The 11,548-nt window shown below is 34.5% G+C and overlaps 1 protein-coding gene and 1 non-coding gene across 2 annotated transcripts; both read left to right on the top strand.

Annotated features, from left to right (window-relative positions):
* The first annotated feature begins 7,543 nt into the window (after positions 1–7,543).
* LOC102609790 (uncharacterized) lies at positions 7,544–10,445 on the top strand. Its single transcript, XM_006464469.4, has 8 exons — positions 7,544–7,979; positions 8,077–8,179; positions 8,837–8,944; positions 9,028–9,137; positions 9,265–9,372; positions 9,465–9,510; positions 9,796–9,927; positions 10,160–10,445. Exons 1-8 carry the CDS (start codon positions 7,771–7,773, stop codon positions 10,241–10,243), a joined length of 900 nt encoding a protein of 299 aa, XP_006464532.1. The 5' UTR covers positions 7,544–7,770; the 3' UTR covers positions 10,244–10,445.
* A 1,031-nt stretch (positions 10,446–11,476) lies between these two features.
* On the top strand, positions 11,477–11,548 carry TRNAH-GUG (transfer RNA histidin (anticodon GUG)). Its single transcript has one exon. It is a non-coding gene; the product is annotated as a tRNA-His (tRNA).

Raw genomic sequence — 11,548 nt, 5'->3', positions numbered from 1 at the left:
ATTACATTGTCAAAGACTAGAGTAACAAAATAAAATAAAAACATGCCACTGGTAAAAATATTATTAAATATTTGCATTTATAAATGATCATCTTAGATAAAATTAAAAGAAAAAAGAAATGGAAAAACTGATTCATGTCTTAGGAATTTCTTGATTTGGCATCACATAAATTTCATTTTTATTTTGCCATATGACTAAAACTCCAAACATTAAAAAAAAAATATATTTCTTGTATATATTTCTCTTTAATCTTTTTCTTCCTTCTTATATAATTAATTCACTCTTTTGTATAAACCTTTCCAAAATTTATTTAATTTTAATTACTACACTTATTTAAAATGTCGGAGGAAACCAAATTATTACAAAATAAAACAAAATTGTGCGCACTTCAAAATCAGTTAAATGATCAAGACTTCAAATGATCAAAGCTTTAATAACAAGAATGAAGTTAGCTAAGAGGGACGTAGAAACACCGGTGTACCCACTTCAAAATAAGTTAAATGATGAAGGCTTAAATGATGAACAATTTAATATTGAGAGAGAACGAAGCAAGGTGGGCAGTAGAAAGTTAGAAACACTGGTTATATTCATTGTCCTTTCCCACAGAATATTTGGAGTATAACCATGAGAAGAAGATTCAAAACTGTTTTATGATACAAAAATAGATTAAATACTTACAATTTATATATATAAATGATCGTCTTAATCAAAATAATGAAAAAAAATATGAAAAACTTATGCATGTATTCGAAATTTTTATTTTGCCAAGCTTAAGAATTTTGTGAGTTATATTTACTCATGCAATTGTTTCATTTTATGTGCTATATTTAGTAGAACTCTTGAATATGTAAAGTGTTCTTTTCTATGTTTGTTGCAAATCTTTTTCTTCCTTCTTGCAGTTCATTCTTTTGTATAAATCTTTCCAAAATTTATTTAATTTTAATTATTTGACTTATTTAGAATGTTGGAGGAAACTAAATTATTACAAAATAATAAAATAAAAAATATGGCCAGAATAAAAAATCAATATAATTTATTTCTATTTAGTTAGACACATCCTATTAAAATGGCAATTTAGTTTTCTTTTTATAACCATATGTTGATCGAAGACACTGCAGCAATCACAAATATGGAGTTGAAGACTCATCACATGGTTCGTCCGCTCATCGTCGTCTAGCAAAGCAAGTTTTATTTAATTTTTTTCTCAATCTCCATATTTTAATTTGATTTACATACTATCTAAATTCAAAATCGTTTTCTTAATTTTATTTATTTATTTCATATTAATTCTAATTTAACGGCAGACATTTTTAATGGGCTTGGCCTGTAATTTCAAATTTAAAGCATAGAATGTTCAATCTCCAGCAGGAACACACTTATAATATAGTATTGCTACTTTTTTTTTTTTTTTTTTTTGCAAGATACAGCAAAGTTGTGCGTGAAATTTCCCTGGGAAAAATTTTTGAGTCCTGAAATGAAACCAGACAGGCATTTTATTCTTTTCTCCATGTGGGCCAAAGCCTACTCCCATTCAAACTGAAGACTACCCATTGATTTATTTCAAATGATTGTTCTTAAATCTATGTTGTAGCCTTTATAATCTGTATCATCTTAGTGTAGCTAAAAATACTCCTAAAGATCTGAGAGAATGAAATTAAAAGTTGTGTATCAAGTATTGGTCATTGGTCATTTGAGGACAATAATAAGTCACTACAGCTAGCCCCAAATCTTTGATCCACAGGAAAATTATGTAGAAAATAAACTCTGAGGAAAAAAAAAAGGCAAAACAAAACTATGATCCTAACAAACTCACAAAAATACTAGTGTCTATCTTTTTCTAACAGCATTATCCTACTTTCCAAGTAGGCTTGGCAAAATCCCGGGTCCGGTCCGGGTTTGGTGCAACCCGGGACCGGACCGGACGCAAAAAATTGAAACCCGGACTCGGACAAAACCCAGCTTTTGCATGTCCGGTCCGGGCTTGAGCCCGACGTGACTCGAGTCCGGGTTTTGTCTTCCGGGCTTCTAAGCCCGCAAACAATTATTTCAAAAAAAAATTCTTTCATTTTTATGTCTTTGTATGACACCTAAATATCACCAAACAAGTGAAACAACAATACAACATGCATGCACATTTCTTGTGTATCATAATACAAGATAAATCTCAAACTTAAGTCAAAGAGAAATTAGAGAAATAGTTAAATACAAACTTATAACATACTAACAATACAAATTTTGCACAAATAATAAATAAAAATTCATCTAACTTCTAACCTAAACTCATTCAATCTATATATAAAAAATAAATAAATTCAATAACACAATAAATCTAAATAACATCCAACATATCATAAGTTCATAATTATGACACCAATTATCAATACAACACATGAAAATCCTAAAATGTTCAACAACTCAAAAAATAGTTCATAAAAGAGTCAAAACACTCCCATGTAAAATAAATAAATAACAAGTTCATGTCTAATTCCAAATAAATAAATAAAAGTTCATGTCATGCTACTCGTCAACGCTTGTGGCTCATCATCATCATCCGAAATTACCTCTTCCCCAGTAAAAATCTCATCCTCCGGAACTCCACCTTACAACAAAAATAACACATTAAAATTCAAAGCATTTTAAGCAAATAAATACTACTAAAATATAATTCAAATAACTTTATACCTCGAAAAGTAGAAGCCTAAATCCAATTTTGAGCACACATTAAGGCTTCCAAAGTGTCAGGAAGAAGTTTACTACGATGCGGACTCAAAAATCTACCCCCGGCACTAAAAGCTTACTCAGAGGCAACGGTGGATACAGGAATGGCTAAAATATCCTTAGCTAACTCAGCCAAAATAAGATATTGCCTTGTGTGCATCTTCCAAAAAGCTAAAATATCAAAGTCCGGAATGGAATCCAACAATTCCTCATCTAAATACCTATCCAACTCCGACTTAGTTACCTTAGCACGTTTATTTTGGCTTCGAAATGTTTCAAACTCATCTACATCCCAATACTTATTCGAATTCGAACAAGATTCAGAACGAGAAATTTCTAATCCAACATTCTGCCCACCACTTACATGCGCTGCCTTCGATTCATATTCTTTCACTAAATCATAACAAAGCTTATGTGCACACTCAATAAGCTCATATACTGTATCACCATATATCTTTGGAAAATAAAAATGAATTAACATCATCTTATATCTTGGGTCAAGCACAACAGCCACAACCAACATCGGATGAATTTCATTCCAATATTTGTTAAATTTATCAGCCATAATCCTAATAGCAAGGTTATCAGCAGTGCGCCACCTATTAATTGACAATTTCATTTTACATATCAATGGAAAAAAATAAATTAGCAATTGGGTATTTTGTACCCGAAAACATCTCTGTTAAAATGTAAAATGATTTCAAATGCTCCACCATTATGATTGCCAAATCCCACTCCTCATCACTTGGCAAGCTCTTATGCTGAGGCTCACGTTGTTGCAACCAAGAACATAGATGTCCCTATCAAATATGGACATCAGCAGTATGGGGGCTTGGAACATAGATGAACCTATCAAATATTCAAAAGTCGGTATTAAATACACAAACTTAAAATATATTACAATTTAAACTTGAAAAAAAATCTAATATAAGTAATAATAAACTTAAAAGAAAAAATAAGCAAATAAAAAATTATAGACAAATTACCTTAAGATTCGACTATGCAATTTCTAGGAATTGTCAACAAAATGGGCCGTCACGACCATATATCCCTTTTTTTCTGATTACTAGCTATCCATAAATCCATAGTAATGGCCACTCTACCATGATTTTTCCCCAATAAATGCAAAGTCTTAACCTTCTCGATTTGATATAACTTCAAGATTTCGCTCTTCAAAGTGTTTCTGCTCATTGGCTTAACCACGGGGTTAGCATGTGCCATTATTTCTCGGAAGCCTATATATTCGACGAATCTAAGTGGAAGCTCATGCATTATAACCATTCTTGCTATCAAACTCCGTAAAATATTTTGATCAAAACTGCAATAACTAATGCCACAAGTTACATCCTCTCTTTTAATCACTTTAAGGCTTCCCTGAAGTGCTTCTTCTATGTTTGGTTGATTCTGCTTAAAACACATTGCCACGTGTCTATTCAAAGTTGAAGTCCCAGATTGGTATTTTGCTTTTAAAATTGCACTACAATGCATGCTCTTTGCCTTTTGTTCTCCATTTACCATTATTTTTGTAAAGTGCTCCCAAGCTTCGGAGACTTTCTTCTTTTTTCTAGTTTCTTCCTTACTTTTCTTATCATTCATGGTTGACACTGAAATTTCCTCAACCTCATTATCAGTTTTATCTTCGACATTACGAGATAAACCTGGAGCACTCGAAGAATTGATTTCCACGTTGTCTGACATTGCACTACTTTGTTGTTACAATAGCAAAGATATACTAAATTTCATATTTTAGTGTGGAATTGTGGAAACAAAAAATAAGAGCAAGCAATAAGGATCCCTCACAAAATTGGCCATATTTCGATTTGATTAATGCTAAATTAATTCGAAAGAGTAATAATATATTATATGTGCCAACTACCATACATTTTTTTAGGACAAATTGATCGAGCAAATATTGTATGAACATTTTCAACACGTTATTAAACAGATGTGTTCAAACAGCCCATAATTAGGAGGGGAAAAAATTCTATAATTGTAGCATTTAACATCTAATTAAAAACAAGCAAATTAACCACAGCTAAATCATTTTGTCACATACGACACACTTGTAAATTTCATCACTGTTTCATTGCAAATTGATCCAGCAACATTATGTCAAACAGTAGCGTAGAATGAGCCAACCAACAAGCACACATCAAACATATCAATAGCGGGTGAAATACATTTTCTTTGTCACATTGCAAATGGCAGTCAAAAAGCAGCTGATCTTAGCCTCACAAGTCACAGCAAGTCAACAACCATGCACAAAATTAGCCGAAGATAAACACGAATAGCACCAGCCAACACCAACAGAGAAGCAATCGGCAAAAATGCAACTGAGAAGACAAAATATGGAAGGAAAAAAAATCAATACCTGCGGCTGGTAGTGGTGGCTGTGATGGCAGAGTGATGGACTGATGGTGGATGACAAAGTGGCAATGGAGAGTTGGAGACGGTGGAGCTGCCGCTGACGGCGCCGGAGGGGGCTGCACTGCGCTGCTGCCGCTGCACAAACGACTCCCGTCACAGCCGCAACCGAGCAAAACCGAGTCAGCAAATGTCAAACGAAAAGAGATTATGCCGATTGCCGAGTGTCGAGGGACGACGATGACGGACTGATGGTGGGTCCTAGCCGACGGTGACGATGGTAGCGTCGCTGCTGATGCCTTTGGGTTTGGGTGTTTTGCTATTTGGGGAATTAGATTTAGGGATTTTCGTATTTGGGTGTTTTGCGATTTAGGTTTGGACTTTGGGTAACTGGTTTTAGGTTTTTTTTTTTTTAGTTTATTCAAAAAAACAGGTCCGAGTCCGAGTTCCGGGTTTTTAGTGCTGAACCCAGACCGTGCCCGGAAATGTTCGGGTTTTAAATTCGGAAAACCAAATCCACTTTTTCAGTGTATGCAGTCCGGGTTTTGCCCGGACCGGATTGGCCGGGTTCGGGCCGGATCCGATTCGAGCAGGTTTTTTTGACACCCCTATTTCCAAGGGCAATAACCACTTTCTCTAAGATTGCTTTAGTTGGCAAGTGAGAGTTCTCGACAGCCTTGGAAATAGCTTGTCATTTCTCTTCATGCTTTGGGTCCGCCACAATGCATTTCTTCAGCACCTCCTTTTAGTTCTCGAAATTGCCGTGCTGCAACTCTAATTTGTAGTACAACGCCCAGAAGTCCCAGTATCCGAGACAAGGATCACTGCTTGTTTGAGCCAAGTCCTTGCCTTGTCAACCTTCCTATCGGGCCAAAATAGCTTGGTCACAGCAGCAATAATTCAGCCCAAAGTATTCTATTATTCGGACACTTTTGTAGTGCTTTTGTTATATAGTTATCAGCTTCGTTCTTGTTTCCATGCTTTGATTCAGCTCGAATAGTAACAAGCCAGATTTCACGGCTTAGAGGATTCTTCGACCTAGCGAACAGTGCCTGAGCTTTATGCAACCCATTGCTTTTCTCCTCCAAATTGGCAAGTGAATGCTAAAACGATATACAATTGGGACAGTGATTACAACCTGACTCGTAAGCTTCTTTAGCTTGTTCCAACTTCCAAGTGACTAAGACGCTCCTCTAGCTATCCCAGCTTCAACCACAACTTGAAAAACAATGGAAATCGTTTCAATTCTTTGTCAAGTAACCTCCTCTCCTCTACATAGTTTGCCAGTTCTCTCTCAACAATTGCTGACTTCATCCACACTCTCTCCGTACCACCCTTATCTCTTGCCTTAGCAATAAGCATTCTGGCTCTTTCAAGTTCATGATTCTCAAACTTGAGCTTAAAAGCTGCAAGCCAAATCTCCTCTGAATTAGAGCATCTCCAAAAGCCTCTATAAATTTTACTCTTCAAATACTTATTTGCTTACCTATGTGGCAAATAAAATGGTAAAAAAATATTATATTCTCCAAAAGACTCTTCAAATAGAAATAAGTTAATATTATTTTAATCATATAATTAGTTTTTTAAAGGAAAAGTTAATAGCAATTAAAACACTTCTCTTTATTTCTTTAATGAAAAGTAATAAAATATAAATTGAAGAGGAAGAAATTAACTCTCTAAATTTGAAGAGAGAGAATCAATTCTTATTTGAAGAATCTTAATTGGAGCGTCTTTTGGAGATTTAAATATTGATGTGGCTTTTCAAATAAATAATAAAATCTTATTTGAAGAACCTTTTGGTAATGCTCTTAGGTGTAGTAGCATAAGATTCTTAAAGAACAACTCGTGCTGCAGGCACATCTCCTCCAACTCACTTTTCTTTTGCACCCATAAGCCAAAGAACCTCAGCATGTGGGCAGGAGTAACCCCCTCACCCATATTCCTCTTATTAAGAACTGCCATTGAAGCCCTACCTTAAGCCACAAGAAACCCCAAAACAGCACACAAACCTCTTCACAATCATCACCTAGTACCATAAACCATCCATAACCCCACTAACACCTTTTTTATTTTATAAGACAATATTTGGCGAGTTGTTACTTGTTACGTTTATATGTTAAATTAGGTTTTAAGGGATTTAGGTCTTGAGTTAGATTCCTCATTAACATCAAGGAAGAATTTAGTTTACGTTATTGTAATATTTTTCAAAAATATTACAACAGTATATTAACAATAATAAGACTGTGACTGTAGTATTATATGGGCACCATATGGCATAGTTTCACCAACATTATATAATTAAATTTTATTGATTTTTTAATCATTTAGTAGTGCCCAAGTCACATCCTACAAATAAATGTAGCATTCATGTTCCTTTAAAAATTAAAAAAAAAATCATAAAATCAATATTTGCATCAAAATTTGTAGAGGGATACAAGGGTCATCATCGGTGATCCTAAAACCAGACATGACAAATCGCTATATCACTATATCAAATCAGGAACCTAAGTTAACAATCAATGTAATCTTTGGTTTTTGCTAATAATTACATAAAGATTCAGGGGCTCCAACTTTATTTACTGTACTTTAAAAGCAAAATAACAATAAAAGCCCTCAATTTCGAATTGTTTATGCTTTTTCCATCGCAACGGCGCACGGTAACTCGTTCCCGCTCAAAGAAGCAAAGAGATGAGCGTATCCGATCTGCCGAGGACAGAGGCTAACGTGCTCAAGGGCCACGAAGGCGCAGTTTTAGCCGCTCGGTTCAACGGCGACGGTAATTATTGTCTGAGTTGCGGCAAGGACCGCACCATCCGCTTGTGGAATCCTCACCGCGGGATTCACATCAAGACCTACAAATCCCACGGCCGCGAAGTCCGCGACGTCCACGTTACCCCGTAAGTTCGAATTTACTTCAGTTTACTTTAGTTGCCCCTCAATTTTTTTTTAAATTTAAGATAAATTGTTAAAATGTGAGAATTTTGTAATGTGTAGAGACAACTCGAAGTTGATATCTTGTGGCGGTGATCGGCAAATCTTTTATTGGGATGTTTCGACTGGTCGTGTTATTCGGAAGTTTCGTGGCCACGAAAGCGAGGTTAGCTGTCGTTTTGAACTTCTTTTCTGTTTTTAGGGACTATGGTGAATTTGGAAGTGCTTTCCGGTAAAAAGCGCTTTCAAATCGTAAAAAGTGCTTTTTTTTTAAAGAATGTATAGTTTACGTGAAAGAAACAAGAACTTGAAACTGCATCTTCGAGATTCAGTTAATAAGTGCTTTTTCGTATTGTATGCTTGTGGTTGAGGTATTGGATTTTAATACATTGCTGTTGTGGAATGAAATCTCTAGCAGTGGAGTATAATTGCACAGATGGTTTTTAAATATTAGCTGCTGATTAAGTTTAGCTGTTCTGCTTTCAAAATTAGAAAGAAGTATAGTAGTTACAAACATACCCTAAGTGATTTTGTAGAAAGTTCTTTGAGCTAAACCGTTGTACTATAAAACACGCGCGAGAGCGTCATGAGGCTTTGGGATATCATTTTTGTAGGGAGTGCTTTTCTTTAAGTTCACAATCTTAAATAATATGTTTTTCATCTATTTCAACCAAACAGAACAGAATAGATATAGAAAGCATTTTTTATTATTTATACTGCTAAAAGAACTTCTAATGCAGCCTTAATGATGATGAAATAGCTGATGAACATGAATAAAAGTAGTGTTTTTTGCCCCCTTTTCTTTTCCTATTCCAATTTGCAGGTGAATGCAGTAAAGTTTAATGAGTATTCATCAGTGGTAGCATCAGCCGGCTATGATCAATCCTTGCGAGCTTGGGACTGTCGATCACATAGCACTGAGCCTATTCAGGTTGCTGAATTTCACAATGGGTACTATTTTGTTTATCAAAGTATACACTGACTAAGTTCTCTGAAGCTTTTCTGAATATGCAGATTATTGATACTTTTCAAGACAGTGTGATGTCTGTTTGCTTAACAAAAACTGAAATTATTGGCGGAAGTGTTGACGGAACAGTACGAACATTTGACATTCGTGTTGGAAGGTATGTGGAGTTGTATTGAAGAATTCATGAACTACACTTTTAGTTTTTCAACCTGTTTCTTGAAGAAGCTATCTCAAATAAGTTGGGCACATTTTCTAATTATGTTCTTCTTGTTATATAATACTAGAGAATTGTCTGATGACTTGGGACAACCTGTCAACTGTATTTCAATGTCAAATGATGGCAACTGCATATTAGCAAGCTGTTTAGATTCTACTTTACGTCTTTTGGACAGGTAATTTCTTATAGTTTCCACTTTCCAGATGACTTACTGTAGAGATTTATCTGAATTTTCCTCTTATTATCACGGGTCCTCTATTATGGCAGATCTACTGGTGAACTATTGCAAGAATATAAAGGCCATATTTGCAAGGTTAGCAGTTAGCATTCAAATGCCTTTCTTTGGGCTTTTGACTATTAATGTTGATGCATTCTTTAAATTGATTATTCTTTCATTTTTTTCCACTTTTTTTTTAATTAAAAATTTTTGACAATTCTTTTTGGTGTACTTCCAAATTTTTCAAGCTTTTTATTTTTTAATTTCAAATTATCTAATTGCTGTATATCGTGAAGCACTCTATATTAAACTTCACTTTGGCTTTTTGTTCCACTCTTTAATGTTGATGTTGCCATACTTCCTGCTTGGTATTTGCAACAGTCTTTCAAAACAGATTGCTGCCTTACAAACTCTGATGCCCATGTAACTGGTGGATCTGAGGATGGCTATATTTACTTCTGGGATCTGGTAGATGCATCCGTAGTGGCAAAATTCAAAGCTCATTCTTTAGTGGTAAAGCTTCTTCTTTAAATTTCTTTCAGTCCAGCATTTATTTGAGTTGTGTTGATTATTGGAGATATATGCTATAAGTTACCTTATGATCAACTGCAGGATTTCGGATTCCTTAACCTTTAACCTTCTTCTTTGAAATAATTTGGACAACCATATATATGTGTAGGGTATTCTAGTCACTCACTTTCATTTTCTCTATCAAAAGACTGCTTTAATACCTGGTCTTCTGCAGGTAACAAGTGTGAGTTATCACCCGAAGGACGATGCTATGATTACCTCCTCTGTTGATGGCATCATCCGGGTCTGGAAGAAATGAAGCAATTAAGATTCTCCACTGGCAACCGTTCTCTTTTCATCAGATTAGTTTAATATTGGGACAGAATTAGATTTCTAGTCAACCATACCCTATCGTTCTGATTTCTGCTAGTCGTGTACATTTTACAGTTTTAAGGAAAGAAGTGAAGATTCCTGCCTTCCTGGTTTCAGTTTTAAATGAACAATTTTATGCTTCATCCGAATGCAAGTCTCTTTGTGCGTTTCATATGATCATATCTGAAACTAGGGATGGCAATGGTTACTGCCCGCAGTGGATTTGCCATTATCAAACTCAAATCCACATAAAATTTAAATTACCAAACTCATTCCGCAGTGGGCTTTAATTTTTTTTAAAAAGTTCACCTGCTACGGGTTTTGATAATTACCAGACTCGCAATGGTATCCAGCAGATTTTTTAGGGATTTGTACATTTAAAATCATAAATGTTCAATATATAAATTTACAATAATAACATTAAATTCCACATAACATACTCAATTTTAAATTTAACTATTGTAAATGAAAAATTAAAATTTCAACATCAATCAAACACCAATTCTCAAATTAAAAAAAAAATCACAAACTAATATCTAAAAATAACAATTACATTTCATATTATTGTTCAACACAAGCTCCAAGAGAAGATCTTTATTTCATTCACCATCATTAGCACCCATCCAACATGATGTCTACAATAATTATTACGATTAATATTTTTCAAAGAATAATACTTTTCAAATTATCCAAAGAAAAAAATTATAATAATGAAATAATCCATGCATTAAGTTAAAAAAAAAATAGTCCATACAAAAACACTTTGATTATTTGGCATTTTGTATAATTGCATTATTTTCCTTATATATTTTTTAGATTTAAATTTTTTTCAAGTGAAATTAAATTAAAAATATTTAAAAAAATATTACGGGTCTAGCAGATATTCATGCGTGTATCCACCAGATATTGAGCTAATACCAAATTCATCTGCATCTAAATGTGGGTTTCAATTTGTAATACCAAACATGCCTACAACCTATAAAATTATCCGTAACGAACGAATTTTAACGTATAAATTTGAGCGAATGTACGGGCACAATTGCCATCCCTACAACCTTTTCGGCCTAATGAAAACCTTTGCTTTTGGGGTTGCAGAAAGAGTCGGTAGTGTCATGGGAATCCCTTGCTCTCCCAATAGTTTGATTGATTAATTTATTTTGGGAAGTCAAAATATCAACTTGTGGCTGTAGTTTAGTGGTAAGAATTCCACGTTGTGGCCGTGGAGACCTGGGCTCGAATCCCAGCAGCCACA

This window comes from Citrus sinensis, chromosome 7 (assembly GCF_022201045.2).
Source record: "Citrus sinensis cultivar Valencia sweet orange chromosome 7, DVS_A1.0, whole genome shotgun sequence".
In the NCBI taxonomy this organism is placed as follows: domain Eukaryota; kingdom Viridiplantae; phylum Streptophyta; class Magnoliopsida; order Sapindales; family Rutaceae; genus Citrus; species Citrus sinensis.
This window is presented reverse-complemented; position numbering and strand designations above follow the sequence as displayed.

Bases quoted from the DNA above. Each gene is read 5' to 3' on its own strand.
- LOC102609790 (XM_006464469.4), top strand. From the start codon at position 7,771: ATGAGCGTATCCGATCTGCCGAGGACAGAGGCTAACGTGCTCAAGGGC. The intron at 8,945-9,027 runs GTTGCTGAATTT...CTGAATATGCAG, and splicing joins ATAGCACTGAGCCTATTCAG to ATTATTGATACTTTTCAAGA. The intron at 9,511-9,795 runs GTTAGCAGTTAG...TATTTGCAACAG, and splicing joins ATAAAGGCCATATTTGCAAG to TCTTTCAAAACAGATTGCTG.